This window comes from Canis lupus, chromosome 34, assembly GCF_011100685.1.
Source record: "Canis lupus familiaris isolate Mischka breed German Shepherd chromosome 34, alternate assembly UU_Cfam_GSD_1.0, whole genome shotgun sequence".
NCBI classification, from domain to species: domain Eukaryota; kingdom Metazoa; phylum Chordata; class Mammalia; order Carnivora; family Canidae; genus Canis; species Canis lupus.
The window spans coordinates 8,216,089-8,242,838 of NC_049255.1; the positions used below are offsets into that span (position 1 = coordinate 8,216,089).

A 26,750-nucleotide genomic window follows, 5' to 3' on the forward strand; every position below is an offset into this window, starting at 1 on the left:
GGTGTCGACATACTTGGAAAATAAAACCCTGTAGAAGTCCTAATAACCCATGTATGTGGACCTGCACAATCCTCCCACTTTAACTGTCCCTATCTTGAAGCCAGCATCTGTTCCGGTTTCATTGTGACATTCATTAAAGGAGGGACGGGGGAAACCCCAGGCTCTTTCTGGAAGACACTCAGACTCCCAAACGTGTATGCACTATTCATGGAAAAGAAAGAATCTGTTATGGGAGAATAATTCCACGCTTTGAAGCAAATCATTTTGAGCCTTTAAACATGCCAGAATTGATGGGAAATATACAACTGTAGTCCTGACAGATACTTTTATGTCTTCAAATTTTAAGCTATTTGATGAATACAAATTATCAAATCGCCAATGTCTTATCACATCTAAAGCGTACAAGATGCTACCTAGAAACGAAGTATAGATCACATTTGTATGGATAACTGCTGATCTCTGAAATGAAATTTCTGTTCAGGGTAATCTACCACTTTGCTAAAAGCAGACATCCTGTGTCTCAGGACATGCAATTCCTAACGCACTTAAAGAAAAGCAGTCACATACCTTTTTGGTTGTGCTAAATTCATAAACAACTTCCTTTTCTTGATCTCTCATTACGGGCTTTTTGGAGATGTTTCCCACATAGACGTGACTCCGAATGACAGGTAAGAGATCAAAAGACGACTCTGCGATCTTCTTCAGCGCATCAGCTATGGCTTTGTCGTGAGACTCTACAGTTTCTTTTGGGTTTGGAGGCAACTGTGAAACCGTACTGACAGTCAATAGGGAACTTTCTTCCTCTGTTGTCATGCCTTCAGCTCGAGAGGGGTTCCTCCGAGGGGGCTTGCTGGCTCCTTCTGCAGGGGCACCCCCCATCTCTGGTTCTGGGGACCCACTGTCCAGCCGCAATCTTTTGGCACTCCTCGGTGTGGATGTGGACAACGTCCTTTTCACACCTGCATCCTGGCGAGTCCCCCTATCTCTGCACTTATCTTGATGACAGTCACTCCCAGCGCTGCCCCCCGTCTTAACAAAGGCGGTCGAGGTCGATGTGATTGCCTTGAATCCTGTTATGGCGCTGACTGGCCCTGGTAAGTTCTTAAGGTCCGCAGGTGTACCTCGAGTAAGCTGGATATTTCCTTTGAGGATGTTGAGGGTGCGGGCCCTAGCAGACAACTCTGGGTACATGGTGTCAAGGATTTTAACGGAGTTTTCCTGGGGTCCGGCCACAGCCGTGTGTGCAGATGCCAAGGTGGGGAGACGGCCAGGCACAGGGAGAGCGTGCTTTGGGGTCGCGGCACAAAACTGCAAGGGTGATGACAATATCCTCTCGCCCGCTGGTGCGGTGGATGGGGACGGGGATGTGCATGGGGGAGAGGGGCAGCCCGGCTCTTCCGGCAAAGGAGACATCATTGGAGGCACTGGGATTTCACATAAGGGGGACATCTGGCCAATAGGAGAAGTAGGTGAGGAGGGAGAGGAAGCTATCAGAGGAGAAACTGGTTGCGAAGTCCTTGGAGGTGTAGCGACCAAAGGAGCGAGCAAGGGTGGCAGGGGGGGGCCCACCTCTTGCCGGATTTTACTCAGAGTATCAGAACAGTCTGTAGGTGTCGACGTGTCAGCATTGGCTAGGATGGTCTGCGTCTGAGTTCTCGGAGTTTTGGTGTTCTCTCTTTCCCCTGAAAACGACTGAGAACCTTCACTCTGAGTAGTTTCAACTCGGCTTGATGCCAATGCCTTTGCTGGCTTGTTTGACGGCTCTTTGTTTGAAATCTTCGATCGATTCTTATTTTTGCTGAATGGCTCTAGTTTTGAGTTAAAGTATGTGTGATCAGATGCAACAGGCTGAGACTCAAAATTCTGATCGTAGATTTCAGAACTAATCCTCACACTAGGTTTGACAGGCCTGTTGCGCAAACGACTCTTATCAAAGTTGGTGCTCTGGCTGCTGCTAGAAATCTCCTCTTGGGCACAGGACAGGCTGCTACCGCACTGCGGCTCCTGAAATGGAGGGTCAGGGGGCTCGGTCTCTGGGGACTTCTCTATGGAAGTAATGGAAATGAAGCCAGATCCCAGGCCTCCCCGATCTGGGGAAACAGGGATGTCTTCGGGAGTGTCACACAGTATGACCTGGTCCACATTTGGCATGAGAGCTACCCCATTTATGATGGTCCAGTGGTCCCCCTTCTCAATGACAAGATTCTGATCCTTATTGATCAGAACGTTTATAACTTCGGAGGTCACTGTTGATATCTGACACTGAAATGTCGTTTCTGTCCCATCCTCAGCATTGCCCTCGGTGGTCGGCCCTGCCGCAGAGTCAGAACGCTGGGGTGAGGGCTCTGCTAGTTCTGACATAACCTCTGCCCCACCGCAAACTGGGCTGGTGACCTCGGGATCTCCTTTAGGACTGCCCAGAGTGACTTTGTTACTCGAGGTGCTGCTGGCAGGTGAACGGCCCTTGCTGGCCATGCCGGCTGGAGGCGATGTACCTGAAGGGTGTGGTGGGAAGCCAGTCGCCTCCTGAGGTGGGGCATGCTCTCTGACAGGGGTAGCCGTCACGCTGTCGTGCATATTTAAGAGCAGTAAACTACCAGCATCTTTGCCAGGAGAGCTCCCACAGCTGGTCTGAAGCTCCTGTCCAATCCTGGTGAGGACCTCGGACAGCGTATCCAGGGACTGCCGGGTGAGCTGACTCGTGCTCAAGGGACCGTCATCCTCCTCGGATTCAATCCACTCTTCGGAGGTTCCAAGTGTTTCTTCTTCGCAGAGCTGCTTTCTGTATTTTTCTCCTGATAGTTCACCTGTCTTTAAATCTTTGTTCATTTCTTTATTGAAGGTTCCTTTGCTAGAACATTCTGACACAGAGTCCCCTGAGCTATAATCTCTTAACTGACAACTTTCAAGAAACATCACGACCTCTGATGTGGAGAGTCCATCGATCTCTGACAGGGTACTGATGTTGAAATCCTGCAGCGCGGAGGTCAGACACCCCACCTCGACGGAAGGCCTGGGCTCGGCTGTACCAGCACCTGGACCTCCTAAACCTTTTCTGGAAGCAAAGGCCATCCTTTGTTGTCTGTCCCCCATTGCAGCCTCGGGCTCACTCTCCCCCTCACTGCAGCTAGGTGCCTCACTCTCCTCCACTTCTGTGTCGCCACCTCCTGTCTCCCGAATGCCAGTGTAACACAGGGCCCCGGCGAGGCCACCCAAGGGGACAGCACGTGTCTCTTCATCTTTTCTGAGAATTGTGCATGGAAGAACGGTCCCTGCAGCGCCTGCATCTTGAGAAGCACCACCAGGAGTCTGAGATGGCAGCTCCGGTGGCTCCTTCAGGCTCTGCCGGACACGAGGAGCATCCTCTGGGACGGCCAGGGCCTCCCCACTAGATCTGCCCGGGCCCCCATAGGCTACATTGTCAGCAGGAAAGCTTCTGGACACTGGCACTTCTGCAGCTGGAGGAGGTCCATCTGCATGTGGCCCAGATGAGTCCAGATCTGTGGCATGAAGGAGCAAACTTTGCTTCCGTGCTGCTTCCTGCGCTGAGGCTTCCATCATGATGCTTTGGCTTTGGACTGGGATGTTTTCAGAAGAGAAAGACAGTTTGCTATTTGTGGAACAGTGAGAAATTCCAACTGGTAAAGAATCACTAGGAAAACTGAATGCTAATTTTCTCCATGAGGCAGAAACTTGCGGTGAGGTCCCTTCAGTAGCAGTCACCCCCTGGGCACTCTGTGCCGTGTCCTCTCTTTCTCTGGCACATCCGGCAACAGAGGCTGTGGGAGCAGCCCCAGGACTGGCATGTGCTGCTGTGAAGACAGGCTCAGTCCTCTGCCGCCCCCAGGGCTCCCATCTAGTGCTGGACACCATCTCGGGCCTGGTCTGCTTGGTGATCACTGACACTTGGTTAGGCAACAGAGATGCAGTAGCTCTGAGCGTCACAGGGTTATTTTCTCCAGCATGTTCATGCCTGGGTGTGGATCCTCTACTTTCTAAGGATGGCACTGCCTTTTGTACCTGATGGTTAGTCTTCTGTTCTTGTTCTGACTTAGCTCTCAGCCTTTCTTCCCCACCTCTCCTTAACAGATCAGTATGGTGCCACGAAGGGCTTTTAACAAAACCAAATCCACTCTTGGTCAGGCTGCACTGAGACTCTAGCAATGGTGTGGAATCCGCCCGAGTGAGGGGGAGCTCAGTTCTGGGGCCCTGACTTCCACACTGTGCTTCTTTCATAGCTTTTATAAATACTGACTGTGGAAGCGAACAGACTTTGGGCATGCCTTTCACAACGTTTGTGCACTCGGCCTCACTGCTACTCCGATTAAAATTTGATGTTCCCAACTCAGGGCTCAAAGCACACAAGCTATTCTCCAGATGGTTCTCTCTGGCAGGACACTCTGGGGGCTCAGGCTGCAGATCTAGCACATTCAAGGTTTCAGCTTGTAACTTTTGTTCAGAGTGATGCAGTTCCAGGGGGCTAACTTGGGCAGGAATGTGCAGATCATGAGCATACTTGACAGTAGAGGAAGACGGGGAGCCACTGCAGACAGACGATGTTCCCGAGGTAGAAGAGGAAGAAAGCCTGGCGTCAATGCCAAGCCCTGTGGCACCCGCCACGTCACCTGTATCGTCCTCTGGTTCAGGTGATGCTCCTAAAACAAACCCTGGAACATCCCTCTCCTTTCCCAGTACTCTACACATTCCCTGAAAATGGTCAGAAATGGACATATGATCCGATTCCAGAGGGATATCATTAGTTAGTGTCCACTTTGTAAATTGTGATTTGGGTGATCCTATCATTTCAGATAGTAGGGTTTCTCCTTCAGATTCTGTGAGCTCACTGAATGGCCTCTTGCCAAGTGGGGAAGAACACACGTCAGACTTCTGGGGGGCTGCTCCCCTGCCCTGTGCCCGGCTGCCAGACAACATCTCCACACACACGTTTCTGATAGGTTCGTGAAGTGTGTTCTCTGTCTGCACCGACTTATCCACCTCCTTAACCTCTCTCTGTCTCTGTGCTTCGTCTAAAATGCCTCTTCTCCCACCACTAGTGGATTCAGATGACACCATCCAATGTTTCTCATGAGCTAAGGAGTATGTGGCTGAAGGCTGAAGTGTTGCTGTAAATGTCCCGAACCCAACAGTTGTCACTTCGTTGACTTCCAATGTAGTTAGGGCTTGGCTGGCTTCATGTGATTTCGGCTTTTCCTCCCAGGTACCACTACTTCCTTTACTTTTTCTGGACGAACCAAAATACTGTGATCCAGACGTCTCATCTTCTGAAACAGACTCAGGAGAATTTCTATTATGGGACGATTCGTTATCACTGGAATCTGTATACTCTCCAAAGTAGGTTTCCTTAAAAATGAATAAATTATTCTTATTAGTTAAATATCAATCAAACCAACTAAACATACCCATCTATCAAACGCATTGAAAAAGTAATTCTTGTTAAATACTAATTGAACTGACTCCGCATAACCACCAATTAAATGCATTCCTAAAGAATCCTTTAAAATACATCTGAGGAGAGGGTAGTTCCCCGTCTGAAACCCACTGGGTAGGCAAGGTGCAGTCTGAGCACAAAGTTGCCTTGCCTTTGCCCTGAGTGGTCTGCCCGAGTTGCCGTCACTCTGACCGCTCGCTCCTCCCACAACAGACCTAGGACTATTCTCCAAAGGGCCAGACATTCCTACTCTCTCCAGCAATTCCTCCCCATTTCCTGGCATGAAAGGTGTCCAACTCTGGAGGCAGAGCCTCTAGTCCTCCTGCTTCCAGGCCACTCCTCTGCAGGTGTCCAGCTCCAGCCCAGCAGGACTGGCCACCACTTCGGGTGACATCCTGTAGATATCTTGTACCTACAGTTCCTCATGCCTAGGCTGCATCTGGGATGCTCCTACCAAGTGGACAGACTCTGCTTCTTTCAACAGTATGCACACAGACACTGCTCCTTCCCACACAGCCTGCTCTCCATCTCTGCTCCAGAAGGCCCCTGGGTAGCCCCTGCGGTCTTGGCAGAAATGCCCCCATTAAACAGCCACCAAAAGTGCTGGCCTCTCCACTGTCTGGCCCTGTTCCATGAGGGAGACAGGGGACTGGTGAGTAACAGAGTTCATGTACACTTGCTCCTACTAACAAAATGCTTTCCTCCCCTGAGTTCTTGGGCTCCCTCCATTGTCCTGTCACTTGTTTTTGACCTCCTTTCCTCTCCTCCTATGTAGTCACATACAGGTTGACAGGTCCCCAGGATTCCATTTGGAACCTCATTCTCTTCTACACACCTGCACTCAACAACCTCAAGTCCCATGGCATCTGTTACACCCAAACGCTACAGTGCTCTTCTGTCTGGGCCCACCAGGGCCTCCTTCTGAGTGCCATGCCTGTGGGTCTACAATCCAACTGCGTGCCCCCTTGGAGGCCCTATGCATACCCTGGATCCACATCTGACACAGCACCTTCCCATCCACGCAGGGCTTCCTTTCTTTGCTACTTTCCAGCATCCCTGACTCCTCCACCCCCCTAACCATCACACTGAAAACCCTGTCAAATGCTGCTCATTCACCCTCAGCATTTCTCAGAAGAGCCCCACCTTCTGAACCCCAGTGCTGTTGCAGGAATGAGGTGTCAAGAACACTGGAAGCTGCTGATTAAGTCGGTGATTGTTCCCTCTATGCTCTCGCCTCTGCCAGACTATCCCCACTCCCTACTTGATCACACAGCAGCTAAATGGAAACTTGCAATTGAAAATCTATCATTAAGTCCCCTTCTCAGGATCCACCAAAGACTTCCCCCTGCCTTAGAATAAAATAGAAAGTCCTAAGGGACACAGACAGCCCTTGCAGACCTGGTAAGGGTGGACATTCTCTGGCACAAGCTCATGTCCAGTTGCATGACCCTGTGTAAAAAGCGTCTCCACCTGAAACAGCCCCGCCCTCTGAACACTGAGCTGGGTCCTGTCTTCCCAGAGCATCCCTGTTCTCCCTGGCCTCCCTCTAAACCCACCCTCTGGCGTGGGTCCTCTCCAGCAGGTGTGCTTCCCCAGCCTGGCAGTTTCTACCACGGCTGTGCAATCACCTGCTCCCTATCCTGCCCAAATGCCACACAAGATCCAGCCAAGTGGTAACCGTGGCCTATGTCAAGGATCTATGGAATAGAACAGCCATGTCCCCAGGCCCAGCACAGTCCCTGGAACAGAACAGACATGCACTGCTTCCTTAAAGGGAGTGACTCAAAAGAGCAATGCGTTTATCTGCTCCTTAAGCCAAAAAGCATACAAACTTGCTTCATCAAGACTAACTTCCTAAGAATTTACAATAAACCATTCTACAAACACACCAAAAGATGAATTCATCAAGTGAAAGTAGGGAGTTTGGTCAACATAGGTTAGTGGGCCTGCATGCTACATACATGGATTCCCCATCTCTAGAAAACTCCATGCCCACAAACATGCACTTAAATCATTCACTGGGTGAGGGGCCAGGCAGTCCTTCCACGGGGACTTAGAATTGGACTATGGATAAAGACATGCAGAATGCCACCATAACACAAAGTGAAAATGTCCTATGATCCACATTGATCCAAAGAGCGCTAGCAGGCCCCATTATATTCTCACATTCATCCCCAGTAAAATCTGGCCTGTGTATCACTGAGCAGCACCATTCCCTGGGTATGCCTAACATGTCAGGATTGCCAACTCACGGGTGCGAGCGAAGAAGGTAAAGTGCTCAGGGGTGGTAAGGATACCAGAGGGGGGGATGGCACGGGAGACAAGAGTGGAGGTGGGCGTCTGAAGAAGTCGACTGCAGCTTGGAGATCTTCATCGAAACAGGCATCCCGTTCAGAGAAGTCAGTAATGTCCTCGTCATTCTGGGGCACTGGAAGCTCCGGGTGCCGGCCCTCATTAGAAACGTGGTCATCATGGTGAGCGGGTCCACCAGGCCCCTCTTTCCCCACATGCCTACATGCAGAGAAGTCACCCTCTATCTCCATGGACAGTTCCGCCAGGCATGTCTGCAGAGGTGCGGCTTTCAGAGGCCTGCTGCCCGCTGGAGGGGGTGCACCATCGTCCTGGGACTCCGTGGGCCCGGGGGTCTCTTTGGCAGGTTTCTCTATAGAAGAGAAAAGTAAATACCAAACATCCAGAATATTGAGAAAACTTAAAAAAAATTATTCGAACTGTTCAATATGCTTGCTTTATTGAATAAATCCAAATAAGCAGAAACATTTTTGAAAAGGCAACCAATCCCTTCCTACAGATTATCCTGTAAGGCCTGAACACACTTCCTGTAGGCTCACCTCCCTCACAACAAGGACAGGAAGGCAGACAGGCAGATGGAGGTGAGGCCTGGGGCCCAGGGGCAGCAAGGCACAGGGGCAGAAAAGCATGGCGATGGTGGGAACAGGCTTGCACAGCATGCTCCTTCTGTCAGCAACTATCTGTCCATACAACCAGCAGCATTAGGAGACACAGCTTTGTGCAGAGCCTGACAGGGAACACAATTTCCTCTGTCTGAAAAGCAATCAAACATCAGTCAATGTTAAGCCTACCCAATAACCATACTCGTACAATGCTCAAATTATGGGACTCGACGCAAGTCACGCACAATCTTTGGATTACCAAGCAATACAAAAACTATTGGAAAAAGCCAGTGGTCAGGGGGCGGGGGGAGGGGGGTGTCTCAATTTTGGTGAACTGCAATGGTATGAATTGTCAGTGAAGATATTTGGGTCTTGGGGAATAACTGGAAATGACCATTTGTCATACCTGAAAACTTCAAAAATATGTTTTACATAAGGACTCAAGACTCCCTGGTGATGTGACTGACAACTGGGCCTGAAATATCTTGATGAGGCAGAAAGAAGTTCTCAAAACAGGTTGGGGTATGCCTCAAGGACCCAGGAGTCAACCTGAAGACGGTGCCAATAACCAAAGCTGGACCAATCTAAACGATGAAATAAAGAATGGTAGTTATGAATTATAATGCACAAAAGAAAAAACTCCAATTAATTAATGTAGAAGGAATGAGAGAAATACAAAATCACTATTAGACTAAGTAGTAATCATGGCACACAGGCTTTGTCAGTGGCTGCTAAAATCAGTGGGCTAGATCAGGAGAGAGAGAGACTATGTGCAGTATCCAAGAGTCTCTCTCAAGATAATTCATGGTAATGTTAACGATGAAGCCACCAGGCAGACACCGCCTCGAACAAGCAGTCCCACCGCCACCTCGTGTCATCCGTCCCCCCAAACCGCTCCCAGAGCAGAGCACAAGGGCATTACTGTGGAGTTCTCGCTGTAAATACAGTCTTCACCTAAATGAGAAAACAGCACACAAGCCAAAACTGACAGGCTTCCTACAAAACTTCCTCTCTGCAAAGTGGGAAAGACATGGGACAAAGTGACACAGAGGAACTGCCAAACTGGGGGCGCGACATGCAACAGGGGGTCCAGGGAATAACACACAACTGGAGACAGCCACGTGAGTTTTGGCTTGGTTAACAGTCTTATGCCAAGGGTTAAATTCAGAGGAATCTGGATGAGAAGTCTAAGGGAATTCTCTGCACTGTTTTTGTAAAATTTCTCATATAAAAACAAAAAAAATTTTTAAAAAGTATGTTTTAAGATTGAAGATTTCAAAGATGTCATGTTTTTTCCCTTTCTACTTGAAAAAGTTAACATTATGCAATACGCTTATCCCTCAAAATAGTTTGTTTTAAATAAAAACATGAAATTACTAAATGGAAAGCCTTTTTCACACCTTGAACAACATGAAGCGCTCAGGATAAATATGACTACTAAGGCACTGATGCGGGCTAAGAGGAGCCCAGGCTGCTTCTCCCTGAACAGACCAATACACAGGCTGTGAGCGCAGAGGCTGGTTCAGGAGACGCAGGCACCCCTTACCCCTGCCTGGATCAACAGTGCCCCATGCAGCACGTGACAATTGACCCAACAGACCTCTCTCCACGTCACAAAACTTCATGAGCTCTCAGTCAAGCACAAGTGAGAATCAGCAACTTGCCTGGTAACAGTTTTCTGAGGAAACTCTGCCTTCAGAAGCCTATGGGAAAAATCGGTACAGGGATCCCTAGGTGGTGCAGCAGTTTGGCGCCTGCCTTTGGCCCAGGGCGCGATTCTGGAGACCCGGGATCGAATCCCACATCGGGCTCCCGGTGCATGGAGCCTGCTTCTCCCTCTGCCTGTGTCTCTGCCTCTCTCTCTCTCTCTCTGTGACTATCATAAATAAATAAAAATTAAAAAAAAATAAAAAAAAAAGAAAAACCGGTACACATCTCTACAGATTTAGATTCTTAATGATCTGTGAATTCAATGCAGCTCATCATAAGAAACCAGTTACGTGAAAAAAAGAAAAAAAAAGTAAGGAGCACTTTGATATCTTATGCAGGACAGCAGGACAGCAGGACAGCTACCTTTCCCTATCCACTCTGGGGGACTAACATCGATTTCCAAATCTTAAATTCCCAGTAGAGTATAACTGAGAGCACGACAGAAGGTGCCACAGCTCTGCCTACAGACCAAGAGAGCCCACAGATGAAGTCAAATCTGAAAATGTGTCAGCGGATGGTGCTGCAGAGTAATAACCTGACGTGACAGCATGAAAGGAAACTGTTTCTTATGGGACAACACCAGTGTTTTTCAGGAGACCGTGAACGTGCAGTAGATCGGCTGCCAACAGTTCAACCAAAGGAATGAGGAAGTTACAGAAGTAACTTCAGCCAGGATGGATGAATGATGGGTGGATGACACTCATGAAATGATTCAGAAAACATCAAAAGCCTCCCCATCCTCTGTGTGTTCCTGCCCCACACGCCCCACTGTGAGTCTCACCAGCTTCTTCACATGTCCTCTGATGAAAGCTGCACTTGCGGAAGAGACTAGAAGCCAGCTGAAGGGAAAGAAGCCCTGTAACTGAAAGTACTCGTTCTAGTTTACTTCACTCTTTCAACGTCAGATTCAGGACACAGGAGAAGCTAGAGGTATATAATGCCCCTGGTAAGCATTTCTACTTTCATGCATGAAATGTTCTTCTTGAAGCTTCTCTCTCACCTATGACACATCTGCTGCCTTCGCCAGGTAGTCTGTGTGTGGTATTGATGCAGAGCCAGAGTTCCTTCAGGAGTAGTTTTACCTTTCCTATGAAAGAGAGTAAGATATTAAAGACATGCCATTTAGCTTGATCTACACACAAGGACAAAACATACACCTGAGAAATCAAGACTTCTGAGGGGCTGGGCAGACAGCTAGGCACTAAGGCTTCTTCCCTAAATTCAAGCACCATCTGTAACTAGCTAAGCTGTGGACGGGAAGGCCTGAGAGGCTCCAGCTGAACACTCAAGGCTGAATATGGGCTTGTTTTTGCTTTGTTTTGTTTTGTTTTTTTCCCAGGGGTGAGGGGACTAGGAGGGCCCAGGACTCAAAAGACCAAATCTACTTGCTGGTCAAGGTCTTTATCATCTTTCTGTATGTATGAACTAACACCCATCCTTGGCACTTTCTAAAGAAAGTGGTAAGAGATGAGGGACAGAAGCACCAATATAATGACCGATATAAAAGATGCTATGCTGGCTCTGTGTTTACAACGAACAACAGCAGAGAGGCACACTTCAGTAACATGAGGGTGTCAGAAAACCCATCAGAATTGACCATGCTGGGGTGCCTGGCTGGCTCAGCCAGTACAGCGTGCAACTAGTGATCTGGCGGTTGTAAGTTCAAGCCCCACAGTGGGTGCAGAGATAACTTTTAAAATCTTAAGGAAAAAAAAAATAAAAAGGAATTGGCCGTGCTGTAACTAACCTGGGGGTTTTGTAGATAATAGAAAATCCGTAATAGTCTTAAAGGGTAACAGGGAGGGAGACAAAAATATGGGTGTATAAACACTTAGAAAGGAAGAGACCATCACACAAATGAGCAGACATGGAGAAGCACATACTTTTAGAAGGAAAGTGAAAGCACTGGAATTTTTATAAATTTTCAAAGGGGTCAGGATTCCTACAATAGTTAAGAATCATTGGTTCAGGTTGAAAGGTACACATTTCTACAGATCTGGATCCTCAATAATCTGTGAATTCAGATTGTTGTAACTAAGACAGACCTAATAAAGTTCATATAACATTAAGAATATGATACTATGGTTTTAAAGTGAGCTTAACATTTATATATATACTATATATATAATATACATATATATAATATATATAATATACATATATATAATATATATATTCCCTAAAATCTCCCAGAATAAAAAAATATTCATAAAAATTTAAGTATGACTAGCTGTGGTCAAATGTGCATGAAAAGACCAGCTATACTGATAAAAATTCAACTAAAAATAAGCTTTAAGTATTAGGTAATTTCAGGCCATCTCCAGTTCTATTACAGTTTCCTTGCCGTTCTACTTAGCCTGAAGCATTTGTTGAAAATACTGAAATCTTTAATCCAGTTCTAGAAAGGATAAAAGACCAACCTTTTAACCCAAAATATCTCTAGGAACTCAACTCTGAAATAGGTCAGCCCTATTTAGGCTGGCAAACTCATCACTACAAAGAGCGGACCAGGATAAATGGTGAGGAGGACATAGTAACAGGCAAGCTCTCCTGAGACCAATCACCTTCTGACTGTCGCTGTGTATGAGGCACATCCATTCTTGAGATCCAAAATTCTATGATCAAGTAACTTATCTACATTGTGATTTAACCTACCCAAAAGCCTGCTTCCAAATACTGTAATCCCCTTTGCTTAAATGACCTGACCAGGATCCCTGCTTATTACGTATACCCAAAGCAGCAAACAAGGAACCTTAAAAAAAAAGAGAGAAAGTTACTTTTCTATTCCTATGGAGGCTGTTAAGCAGAGCTATGCCTATTTTAACTGAGTACTCGTTCACTACTTCTAATCTGACAAATCAAAACAGAATTCTCCATTCCCAGTAGAGCTGGAAAAAACCCTTACAGGGGCTTCATTACTTGGCTGTGAAGAGAAAAGCTCATTAAGTCAAACTGCACGTCTTTCCCCAATCCTATAAAATCCTGTCTATATCAGAATCTTAGGCCTCCGCGTTTCTGTACTTGTGCTCCACTGATTTGTTAAGTGCCACACGAACAGTATGCTTTCACCATACCGTCACAATTACGTTTTACCATCTGTGTGGGCAGGAGCTTTGCTCAGGTTTTTCCTTTCCAAAAACTTGATTATTCTGAGTATCTATTCTATCCTGATAAGCTTTTGCCATCTGCTTGTCCTTTCCTGTATAAAACACCGGCAGGATTTGAGTAAGACTGAACTCCATAAATATATGTGGGGGAAACTCCCATCTTTTACACTACGAGCCTCTGATCCAGGAACAGTGTTCATTTACATGTTCTGGTCTTTCATGCTCTTCAGGAGCTTTACAGGCTTCCTCACAGAGGCCCAGCACACTGCTTGTAGCTTTTTTCTCTGCCTAGACATGATGGCTCTGTCACCTAATGGGCTGTTCTCACCCAGACCTTATTCTGATAGGTTAATGATGGCACACTGGGTGTACTCACAGTATGTAACACCACTCTACCAAACTCCTGTACCTATATTCCAGTTGAGTCTACAAAGACAGTCTCATCATTTGAAACTGGACAATTTTGACTCTTCCTTATCAGTATTTACAGCTCCTGCTATTTTGTGTTGGCTCTGCTGTACTGCGTAGGGCTCCCAGCGCATACAGAATGGAGGGAACAAAAAGCATGTGTGCCTGCTTCTGAGTCATGACTAGGCTTTTCAGCTTTCACCTTTCTCAATTTCAAAATGTGAAATAAATAAATAAACGTGTTTTTCTATTACCTCACCCAATATTTTGTTTTTTATGAGGCACTGGTGCTGAATTGAGATGATCACGTTTTTCTCTTAACCAGTGGTTGTGGTTTTCGTGAGCTAAATCCCTACATCATAATGTGTCTGTGTTCTCTATTACTACAAAACAGAGTTTTCCAAATTCCATTTGGTACCTTTGCAACTATATATTCCTAAGTGACAGCGCTCTGAGTCCTGAGGGTGTGCATGTGTCACATTTAGCTGGCTCTGGGGCCACTTGCACTTGAGACAATGACATGGAATTGTTCTAAGACAAAATAACAATAAAGACTTTAGTTTTATTCACCACAGCCCTTACAGAACTCATGTGTAAGTCCTTCAGATCTTATACGGTGTTAGATCTTTATTAAAATTTCTTCTGTGTTACTTTAATGTTCAGGATTCCAACAACTACCCCAAGCCAGTCTGAGCATGTTTTCCTTGAAAATGGTCCATTTCACAAACATGATCAGATCTGAACATGTGAATTCGGAAATTCTCGCACTGCGGCTTTTCCCTAAGCTTCCTCAGTCATGGTGCTTCTGTGCTTCTGTTCCTTCTTTCTTGATCAGACTTACTGAAAGGCTGTCGGTCGCAACAGCCCTGCAAAGATCCCGCTGTTTGTTTTAATGGGCCAAGATCAACTGCTTTGTCTATTTCATTAACTTAGATTTTCTTCTTCATCAACCCATTCTTTCCACTCTTCCCCAGTTTCTGTTGCATTTTCCTACTTTCCTGGCATTCCATTTCTATAGTTCTCCCTTTCTAAAATAATCACATAAGACCATTCATGCTTATGAATTCCATACTCTCAGAATCTCAGAGATTTCAATACTGCCCTACGGTATATTATTTCAGTTTTTATGTTCTCTGCTATCCAAGAGGAGTTGGTTTGTGTTAATGCATGATCACTTACCAGACGGGTTTGGAAAATTGTGAAGTTTTGGGGAAAGGGGAGAAGACAATCTTATTAATATCTTATTAAATATCAGAATATTAATAATGTATTAGGCTGGAGTTTCTGTTGTCTAGTAGAGAGGCAGCTTTCATATATGTCTGAAAGTATTTTAGAGAATTCTAGGTTTATGATTTCAAAGAGTTAGATGTAAATCATCAATCCTGAAATCACAAATCTAATTCTACCTATTTTATCTGCTTTTATAAATCGCGGCCTTTAAGAAACATACTAAAGTCTCTCATGGAAACAATAGGACTATTCTAGAATTTCTAGGCATTTTACCTGACAGTTTCATGCTTTATGTCTATGATAGTAGCATCTTTATAGTGAATCGTACCTTTAATCAACCTGAATATTTCCTTTTTAATTCATGTAAATTCACTTCTAGGCTTGCATTACTTTTTGCCTAGTTACCGCTTTCAAGTTAGCATTTGCTCAAAATTTCTCTATCCATCTCTCTACAATCTTTCCACTTCATTTAATTTTAAAAATGCTTCCTACTAACATGCCAGAAATGAAGATTGTACACAAAAACTATGTTCAACACCTGAAAGGCCTTTCTAATATAAATATTATGTGTGTGCCCTGCTCTGAGAAGTGTCCTTTACACATTTCTTGCTGATCTTCTCTTCTTAGGACTCTGTCCTAAGGGTGATCCTGATGGGTGATCACCGTGACATCTACGATTTTGTTTTTCATACTTGAGAACCCCACTGGGTCAATTTCATAGCAGGAGCTGATGCTCTAAGGACACTAACTCTATTCTTAGCACTTTCTTCCGTCCCATTCATGATTTAATACCATTTCCTCAGGGTTTTTCTCCTTGAGCTGGTGCCTTTCTTTCTCATGGCTGCTGCTTCTCAGTTTTCAACAAAAAGTTGAAGCAGGACACCTTTGAGAGCCATGTATACTTCTTTACCCTACATTCCTCTGACAATAAATGAAGGTTCTCATTTCATGGACCTATAGGACCCTGCCTATAGGGATGCAGAGTGAGGCAGTTTTGAGGATTTACACAGAGAATGTAGCATCTCATTTTCTTCAAACAGGAGTGGCTATCTTTCAAAGCAGCCGTAACTACCCAATTTTCTGATTTTCTTATATCCACGCTCATTCAGTGCCTCCTATGTTGTAAATGATACTTCACAGGACTAAATTTTGGGCCACAACATGTGGACAAATGCCATAAGCTGTTTCTGAAGGCTACACATTCTTCACTCCGAATCCGATACCTGGCAAACCACAAATGTCCTGCTCCATCTCCCACTCCCTATGCCTTTGATTTGAAAAAAATGTAGGCCTTCTACAATCAAACTTGCTTTCTGAGGCCTGCTATTTTCTCTGTAATTGTAGGTTTCATCACCAACTGATTCCAACTGCTTTACATGTTCTTCCACTGACAGTAAACTTTTTAACTCTAAAGGAGAATATTTCTTTTATTTACTGTCATCTCTCATGGAATTTAGAAGGAAAGGCAAGTGTGTCATTCAGGTGGCCTTTTGAAAAAGTGCAGTAAACCCAGCACACTTTCTAACTTGTTAATTTCTTTCAGAAGTACACATGAGCTTTGAACATGGGGTCAAGGGCACTGATGCCCTGCACCACTGAAAATCTAAATGCAACTGCGACTCCCTTAAAACCTAGTTACTAACAGCCCAGTGTGAACCAGAAGCTCTCCTGATAGGCAATAATATCTTATATACTATATGCATCATATATTATATTCTTACAACGAAGTAAGCTAGAAGAAAGGAAATGTTGTTAAAAAACGATAAGGAAAATACATTCACAGTACTGCACACTGTATTTATAAAAACAAACAAACAAAAACCCATATAGAAGTGGATTTGCGTGCAGTTCAAACCAGTGCTGCTAAAGGGTCACCTGTATCATGAGAGAAAAGTGTTAAAGATATATCTAGGCATTAGGAATTAAATCCCCCAAGGACCACAGGTGAATAATTAACAAGTTCCCAGGGGATCCCTAGGTGGCTCAGCGGTTTAGCGCCTGCCTTTGGCACAGGGCTTGATCCTGGAGTCCCGGGATCGAGTCCCACATCGGGCTCTTGGCATGGAGCCTGCTTTTCCCTCTGCCTGTGTCTCTGCCTCTCTCTCTCTCTCTCTCTCTCATAAATAAATAAATAAATAAATAAATAAATCTATCTATCTATCTATCTATCTATCTATCTATCTATCTATCTATCTATCAATCATCTATCTTAAAAAAAAAAAATAAGTTCCCAAAGACTTCACACCCTTATCTGGAAGAAGTTAAATGTATGGGAGACACTATCCACCCACGCTAAGGGTAGATAAAACAGAATGCCAGGATAGAGAGCAACCATGGGGACGTGGTGGGAGGGTTCAGTTTTAAATAGTATGGTTTGAGAACAGTCAAATCCTAAAACAAATCCATCAGTCCAAAAGAGAAGATGATGAAAGCAGCAGCTGACTATGGCTGGGAGAGCCAGGCTGGGTGAGCCCTCCACTCCTCTGGGCAGCTACCTACAACTCAGAGCCTGGCTCTACACACGGGCGACTGAGAAGAGTGCTGAAGCACATGTAACTATGTGGTAGCCACAGTCCCAGGCAAGGGAAAGGTGGTAACTATTAAAGCCTTGAACCCAGGGAATAGTGATCTTGTGCTCAATTAAAAACCAAAGTAAAGGATGAAGAGACAGGTAAAGGAAGCTTCTGAAAAGACACTATATTCTTGTGGGAAGGACGCAAGTGGTTTTAGTAGTCTCCATTTAGAGGAGAAATAATACATCAGTGACATGAAAATATCATTATTTACTTATCATTTTAATTCCATCTCTACCAGGAAAGTGTGAGATATAAGTAGAGCAGAAATCCATAATATTCTTTTTAAGAATGAAGAACAAAACACAGAGAAGTAAACGGTCAAGGATCACACAACTAATAAAGAGAAATATTACAGGAAAAACTTCAATTTCTCGGCATCCGGTGTTATATCTCCTTACCTATGATAACACTCTGCTGATAAAATGAATACTGAAATGTCTGTGATTACCCTTGCTCCAAGACTACTGTCTTATTATCCCTTATAACGCTTAGCCGTCCCTAAATTCTTCTGTCCAAAAATACACTATAGGGTCTTGACTCCAGCTTTCCTGCCTGACCTTAATAATTTTTATATATTTCACACCTAAGAAATTTTACAGATTAATTTGGCAAATTGTAATCTAATAAAAAACTATACTTATTTATCTTAAAGTATGGAAATTATACCACAGGCTAGTCTTCCTTTCCCAAACAATACTGCTTTTCAATGCTTTCATTCACTGGATTATCTGATCAGAGAACACATACAATAGATCTGACAAAGACATAAAATGGGATAGGACTTCTCCAACACAAACATCTGCTAAACCCTAGAACTTCTGCAATTACAGGTAAGAGCGACAACTTCCCAAGCCCCTGAAAGCAATGCACAGAAATTAAAAAAGAATCTGTGATATACTCACTTTTATCTATGCTTCCGTAGGAATCACTTGAAATTTGTGTTCCAATATGTCTCAACTCTAAAACATGGGAAAAACAGTTAATAAAGAATATTACATGTCAAAACAGAATTTTTAAGTAACCAGTAAGTGAATACTCACCCTTTTCATTTTTCTGTTTAGAAAATTCGTCGAGTCGTTCCTGTGGAAACAAAGTGCTGATGGTATTTGTAAGGGGCAGGGAGGACAGATGCCCCATACACAGTAAGGGGGGGCAGCCCAGCGGTGGCGCAGACCACTGTCACCAGGTGGCCCCGTTCCTGACTCCTGCCTGAGGAGGATGCCAAAAGCCCCAAGGGGGCCAGGAGCGTCACCTGGGTGGACACTATTATCTATTACCTGGGTCTTCTTAAATTCCTTTTCAAGTATTTTCTTTTCATTCCTCAGCTGCTTGAAGTCCTGTGTTTGCTTGACAGCAGCCTCTTTAAAGAGCACAGTGAAGAAAGACAACAATTTACCAACTTTAGTTACCATGAATGAAATACTCCATAAATCATCTAAGGAGAGTTTTCTCATTTCATAAAACTTTGAAACAAATCTTGTAAAAAGTTACTGTTCCTTCAATACTTCCTCAGTCAGGGACAAATGCAGGAACACTTTGTTTAAACTGTTATCTATAAAACCACAGACTTGGCAGAGGCTCCAAGATGCCTTTGCAATCCCTGCGTAGGGCAGCCTACGCCCTCTGGTCAGGCCAGAACCCAACACGCATGAACTTTAGAAAAGGAGGGGCACAGCTCCCCCTTGCTCTTCAGCAATAAGCAGTGTTCACGTTTCAGAGATTTCAGAACTCGGAATATAGTGAATACCAATCCTCTGTACTGGGGAGGAGGGACAATCTTCTCCATGTTGATAATACTGTTACCTCTTCCTGGAATTCCCTTCCACAAGCTAATGATTCTAGCTGCTAATACCTTGGTTCTAAATCTACTTTAAAGGTACTGTCATTGGGATGCCTGGGTGGCTTAGTGATTTAGTGCCTGCCTTTGGCCCAGGGCATGATCCTGGGGTCCGGTCCCAGGATCAAGTCCCACATCAGGCTCCCTGCGTGGAGCCTGCTCCTCCCTCTGCCTATGTCTCTGCCTCTCTCTCTCTCTCTGTGTCTCTCATGAATAAATAAATAAAATCTTTAAAAAAAAAAAAATAAGGTGTTGTCATAGCTCTTCCCAGATTTTCAGTAAATTCTTCAGTCTGGTTTTTGGTTCTGAAGCACAAAGTCCGAATATATTATTAAGAATCTAACCAGCACTGACTTTACTCAAGTATGTTCACACACAACTGCCATGAAAACTAAAATCCCATAAAACACCATAGTAACGATCCTTTCCTGACTCCTCTCATGAGCTTGAGTATTTCTTTACCTGGTTGTTATGGCACATCACTCACTAGGGAAAAAAATGTTTGCCACATGGGAAATAAAGGCCACACTTCTCTTCAGAGGAAATCTGTTCTAAAAGCTACATATAGGCCGAAGTGCACAGGCATCTCAGATCTCTCTAAAACATTTCCTTAGATAGACACTTCTCCACACACCAGCAAGAGAAAGCCATACTTAAAAATTCAAGAACAGATTCAGGTCATATTTACTGCCATATTGTCAGTGTTTGTGCAAAAACCAACTCAGAGGAAAAAGTGAAAATATTTACAGAGTTTAAATCTAAAAACCTGGGCTCAATCTAGGTAAAGTCATGGGTGAAAGTATTTTCATCAAATTCTCTTTTATATGCCCGATCCAACTAAATTTGAATTCTTATTTTACACTCTAAATGAAAAGTGAACCGTGGTCTGCAGCAGAGCACCATCAGCATGGTGAGAAAGCCAAGAGCAGGCTCAGTAAGATGTGGCAGGGAAGAGGCCCACTGCAGCCCCCGCGGGAATGAAAGGATGGATGTGCAGCACAGACGGCACCAGCAAAGCCCCATGGTCTCTCCTCAGTCTTGGTTATTTCCATGCCCCAATACCCAATGAAAAGGGGGAAAAAAAAAAAAAACCCAAGAAATGACCATGAGATCCATTCCCAGGAGGGCTATCAGCTGTCACATGAGGACATACCTGATCTTGTTGTGGTCTCACTGTTCTCTGCTTATTCAGTGCAGACCAGAGGCCCATATTCAAACAGTGGGGTGGGGAGGGTCAGGGACACAGGGGTCATCCTCAATGCAGGCAATTTCTCACCACCTTTCCATGGATGTGTCATCACTATCTAAAAATATCAAGTTTTCTGGTACTAAAAATGGTAACTTTTCTTACTATTAACCACTATTCTAGGAAAAAATGAGAATGCCCCATAATATCCAATTTTCAAAATTAAATCCTTTTACTGACTGCTACTTCTTAAGGTAAAAATATGGACTACAATTATTTTGAGTGTGCAACATTTCAACCACTTGCCACATGCCCTTCCCATATTCCTATCCAGGAACTGAGCCGAGTACTCAAACTCCTCCCTAAAGATGACCTTAGCAAGGTCATTCAGGGTGCACCCTCGAAAATACAATGACTCAGCTACCAATAAGCCCTATGACACTGTAGTTACCAATGATCTATGTGAAGACCAATGACTTCCATTAGCTCGACAACAATAGTGCCAATTACCTTCCAACTTTTTCACCTTGGCTTCTAATTTCTTCTTCCTAATAAGACAATTTATAAATTAAAAAAGTTAAAATATATATATATATATAAACACACACATATATGTAACAATCTGTGATACATCTTAATTAGTAAAATTTATATAAAATTTATATAACAAAAATTTATATAACAAATTTATATATACACCATTCAGTATGTAGTATTTCTAGAAAGAAATCTGTATTTTTCTGGCATGTCATATCTGGGAGTCTCCCTGAGCCACAGAAGCCTCATCTCTAGGCCAAGCTGAGTATCCAGGGGGTCTCCCAGAACCAGTCCACCATCTGTGTCAGCAATGTTACTTTTGGGAGCATGGCATGGTGGTACTGCTCACAATTCCATTTTATGGAATGGAATGGAGGCAGAGGCCGGAAAGCTGCACCAGTTTCCAGATAGATTTCTGGGTCAGAGAAGGTAAGTAACTGAGAAAAAGCCTCTGAGGTACCACTACATCATGCCTACATTAGGTTACTGTGTGTGTAGCTCACAAGCTCTATGAATCATAGGACTATAATCTCCTGGATGTTTTCAAACGGCTCTTTTTATTAATGGTGACAAAGACATTCATTCCACAGGAGACCTGTTAAAGTCCTAGTACAGAGGAAGGAGCTGACAATCATGTTTGAAAACACACAGAGACAAGTGTGTGCATGCACATGTACAAACACTTTTATGGAATTCTTTCTTCGTGCAGCAATTTAGCATATCGAGACTTATCCATTTTCTTTATAATCCCTCGGGGGAGGTATAATTTCCATTTTACAGACCTAGAGATTAAATATTGAGTGACTAACTAGTTTAAGATCATAGTTAGGGCAGCCCGGGTGGCTCAGTGGTTTAACGCCGCCTTCAGTCCAGGGTGTGATCCTGGAGACCCAGGATCGAGTCCCATGTTGGACTCCCTGCATGGAGCCTGCTTCTCCCTCTGCCTGTGTCTCTGCCTCTCTCTCTCCATGTCTCTCATGAATAAATAAATAAAATCTTTAAAAAAAAAGATCATAGTTAGTTATAGCCCACAACCTAAAGACAGAGAGGAGAGAGACAGCACTGATTTAAGGACCAGCCATTTTCAGAAATGAAAATCGTATGTCCACAATCATTTTAGAACTTACTGAGCATCAGTTTTCAAGCATTCTTCTTTTACACGTGCATATTCCTGGTGAGTATCTTGGTACAACTTCAGAGAACTCTAAGAAAAAGATATCTATTGTCAATTTGAAAATCACTGACCATCAGTAAGAACTTACTTTGACCTTGATAAGTGAAATTACTACCACTTAACCCTAAGAAATCAACCAAATGAATACACATATTCGGCAGGAAACCAAAGAATCTTCTTTGAACGTTTGAACAGAGATAACCAGATCCCTAACAGATGTAATATGATTAATCTCATCAAACGAAGCTATGCAAATTAAAACATATTAATTTTAGGGCAACTCCAAATCTTTCTAAGAATAAACAGCCAGTATTTTTGCCCCAATCAGTTAAAATTCAACAAAATCTAAAAAAATTTTAGAGCTCAATAAATATAAGCTATCATTACTACTACAAAAAAATATAAAGCAAATCATCGTACGTAATAACTGGGAAAATGTGCTACCACCACTCAGCATACACATCCTGACGGCCACCATGGAATGGGAAAGAAGCTGTTACTGAGTGCTGTATCCTATTACAATGTGTGCAAGATCGTATAGCTTGGAGATGGATTTTATGGCCCCCTTTCACAGATGAGGGGGTCTGAGGATCCACAAGCTGACTTATCTTTCTGAAGTCACAGAATGAGCATTTCTCTTTGGGTTCTGACTCTAGTGCTCACACTTCCTCTCAGATACAGCTGCCAAGATTGTTATATATTAGAGGCAGACAAAATTCGATGTTGCGGCTGTTTCTGTTTAACCTTCTTCGAGTAGTTCAATATATAATGGAGACTTCCAACAGAAGTAGGAACACAAAAAAAAATAAATAAATAAAAAGAGGTAGGAACACCAATCACTGCTGAAGTATATAAGACCCGCAATGGGTGCGTGGCATTCCTACAAGAGCACAAGTCCACGACGGACAGGCTACGCCGCATTGTGAAAAGAGTTCAGAGAACATGCTGAGAAGCAGGCACTGTTCCAGCCTGGACAGGACACGTGGCAGGCAAGCCAACTTTTACTGGCCTCTGATGTACGTTATCTGTAAAAGCCATGAATTCTCTCCTAAGAACCCTGAAGACTTAAACCAAAGTTTTACTGAAAAGTTTATAGCATTTTTAAAAACTGTTTTACTGCAACCTGATTTTGAAACAGAAAACATGATCTATCTTTAAGTTTAAATTTTTGCAGGTTATTTTACACTGAAAGCAAGACCAATAAGAAAAGGCAAACAACACAGGACACACAGAGTGCTAAAGATTCACAGCTAGAAGGTTCCTCTGCAGAACCTCAAAGAACGCAGAGGCAGCCCACACAGCATCACAGAGCTAGTCATTACTGTGAGGATCAAGCCATTAACCAACTAGTTCAGTGTCTCTAAATAGAGGAATATACTTAACAATTTTTGAGTATCCCTTGTTTCCTCTGTAAGACAGAAAATACTCCCTCATGCCAATGACAGTGAATAGCAGATCTTAATTTATGGAAGATAAACCTTTGTAGGAAAATTCCTATAGGTACCTTCTTCTCTTCTAGCTCTGCTTTTAAAGATCCCAATTCTTCCTGACATTTCTGCAGAGGAGAAATTTTTTGAAGCATCTGTTCCACTTGGTGATGCAGAGTACTATTCTCTCTAAAAATGGACAACACATTAGCATTATTATACAAAAGTATCTATAAATATATTGACTATTTTTCTATTTTCTCTAACTTGGAAAAAAAGGAATAAAAGAATTTCTCTTTAAATGCATTCTATTTATACCAACATGATCTTCATACGGCTCTTTATTCTTTGACATTATAGTCTACTCTAATAAAACTATATGATAAACTACTTGAGAAGTAAGTAGATTCTCAATCTGATAGACAATATATGAAAGGACAATATGCCAAACAATTAGGTTTTTCCAACGTTGAACTCATCCCCATTTATTCAAATTAAATGACAGGCAATTTTGTGATCAGTTTATCACAATGTTTTGCCCTCTTCTAGGGGATGAATGTATTCAGAATATGAAACACTGCTAAATTTTCACTCCACTTTAAACTGTTTAAAATACACAAGATAACCACATTATTAAACAGTCCAATTCACATAGACAACAATCATTTGATTAACAGTAAGCTTCATTTCAATGGCAACATCATCAGTAAAAGTAGTGAAAATACCAGGCTGTAATTTAAGACCTTGGTAAGAAATTCATTTGGATAATTTAATAGTAAGGAAAATGTAAATCTTCTCTTATTATGACCATCAAAGTAACATTCTACATGAGTCAATCCTAAGTGGCACTATGATTGAGTCTGTTTCAAAACCTAGCCTGATAAATATCTACCCCCAAAACAATTATGAAGACAGATAACTTACCTTCTGGCAAACTGCAGCTGTAAAACTTGTTAAAGAAAACTCTCAGTTTTGTCTGATACTTGTCTGAAGATTAAACTCACTTTAAAATTACCTGTAATAATCTCTGTTCAACGTATATACATGCAAGATCACAATTCCTAGAAAACAATATTCCAAGGTCCATTTATAACATAGTGATAAAACTTTCACTAAGTTACTCAATTTACCATAACATGTACCGAACGTCAAAATATCTACTTGTCTAAATTAAAATAGGTATTCAATTACCTCGATGATTAATACTGAATTCTAAGAATAAACACAAAGCAAAATCCAACAAATGAATACTACCTTGGATCCTATAAATAACAAAATCCCCAAACAACCTATCCTGAATTTCTCAAATAGTCCAGAGCATAATTCCAGCAAACAAGAGTTAGGTACCTATGAGAACCATATACCACTATGCTCAATGAATAACGGGAAAAGAAATATAGGGAGAACATTAAACCTAGACGACCTCTAGCTTTTACAGTTTACACAATATAACTTCATTTCTCAATTCATCATGCCAATGAAATGTTCTAGGACAGCAAAACAATGATCTCTTTAAGTGTCACCTCCTAGAAGTTTCTATGCTTATACCATGAGGTGGCAAATGTCTATAGCAACATGCCTCCATCCTCCCCTGTCAGAATACAGACTTCTCTCCACATTAAGGACTATATTCACCCTAAGTTATCAGTCTTTGCAAAAAAGATTGGTTCAAAAATACCTGATGAAATAAAATTACCTGTCCTTCCAAAAAAGGAAATGACAGAACAGTCAGAATTACACAAAAAGGTACCAAATCAAGGGGCCTGCCTGGCTCCATCAATTAAGCATCTGACTCTTGATTCGGCTCAGGTCATGTCAGGGTCTGGGATAGAGCCTTAGGTGGGGCTCCATGCTTAGTGGGGAGTCAGCCTGAGATTCTTCCTCTCCCTCTGCCCCTGCTTATGCGCGCTCACTCTCTCTCTCTCTAAAGTAATAAAATCTTGGGATGCCTGGGTGGCTCAGTGGTTAAGCGTCTGCCTTCCACCTAGAGTGTGATTCTGGAGAACCAGAATAGAGTCCCTACATCGGGCTCTCTGCTTCTCCCTCTGCCTATGTCTCTGCCTCTCTCTGTGTGTCTCTCATGAATAAATAAAATCTCAAATAAATAAAATAATAAAATCTTAAAAAAATAAAAACAAAAAAAAAATCCACTTACATAACAAAGCCTTTTAAGCCTGCACCATTAGCACCCTGGGTTGTAAGAGCAAACCATTGTACACCTAAGGTACAAAAAATACGTACTGGGGGCAAATATCATATGTTTTGTTGTTGTTGTTTTTTAAAAGAATATTTACTTGTAGGTGAGGCTGAAGAAGATTACTATGTCACAGAATGGGTATTCCAGAAGAATCCCAAGGTTTACCAATTTTTAATAAACTATTCTAATAATTTTATAAATTTTTAAGAAGTAAATCACTTACCCCACTAGATTACATGTGTAATTACCTCAAAAAGTTTATCCCAAAAAGGAAAAGTATATTCTCCTAATACTGGAATTTACTGCCTATTTCCTATCTAGATAATTAAAGGTACTTAATTAACAACTATTTCTGTACAGTTTTCATAATCAAAGATATCACTCTTGTGATAATATACATTTATGGTTAAACAGAGTTTCAACAGATGAAGTACGAGGGGGGATTTTCACAGATGTACATTTTTTTAAATGTGGAAATTCAGTACTAAAAACAAATCTAGGCCTTATGCCTTGATTTTATTACTCTAATCACGCAACTTAGACATAACGGTTCCAACACAGACAAATCATCAGTGATCATGGGTAAGCTGAGGGAATGCCAGAAATACTACCAAAGCAGGCCTCGTGTTCCTGCCATAGTTGGAGAACAGCCTCTGTCCCAAGACCAAAGCTGAAGCTGCACTTCAGTGAATCCCTAAAAGTACACCTGAACTAATTTTCATGGGGGATTTCATTCATGGGCAGTGTTTTCACCAGGAAATGCAGAAAAGTCAATCACACACACAGTTTTCACACTACCAATAAAATATCTCAGCAAAGGCCAACTACACTACAGGTGCTCTGAATGGTTATTGGACAAATGCTGACCAAACTTGTCTTATAAATACAAAATCACTCTATGATTAAGGAGATATATATCCATTCTCTACAAATCATAAAGCTAATTAACAAGTCACTTTTCCTATGTTCTGAATATTCCCTACATTGCAGATCTTACAGA

General features: G+C 43.0%; 1 protein-coding gene across 3 annotated transcripts in view; it reads right to left on the minus strand.

Moving 5' to 3' along the window:
• ICE1 (interactor of little elongation complex ELL subunit 1) overlaps positions 1-26,750 on the minus strand; it is a 62,373-nt gene that overhangs the window by 21,789 nt on the left and 13,834 nt on the right. The window contains exons 4-13 of one of the 3 annotated variants that reach the window (XM_038583347.1): positions 24,478-24,496; positions 23,631-23,742; positions 22,080-22,156; positions 20,926-20,963; positions 18,670-18,752; positions 18,433-18,472; positions 18,295-18,351; positions 11,072-11,158; positions 7,747-8,111; positions 568-5,361 (exon numbers count right to left, since the gene is read on the minus strand). In XM_038583347.1, coding sequence (XP_038439275.1) covers positions 568-5,361; positions 7,747-8,111; positions 11,072-11,158; positions 18,295-18,351; positions 18,433-18,472; positions 18,670-18,752; positions 20,926-20,963; positions 22,080-22,156; positions 23,631-23,742; positions 24,478-24,496 — 5,672 coding nt within the window. Of the gene's footprint in view, positions 1-567; positions 5,362-7,701; positions 8,112-11,071; positions 11,159-12,305; positions 12,824-18,294; positions 18,352-18,432; positions 18,473-18,669; positions 18,753-20,925; positions 20,964-22,079; positions 22,157-23,630; positions 23,743-24,477; positions 24,497-26,750 lie in introns of those variants that run through there. The other 2 variants (XM_038583346.1, XM_038583348.1) reach the window with 2 other exon arrangements.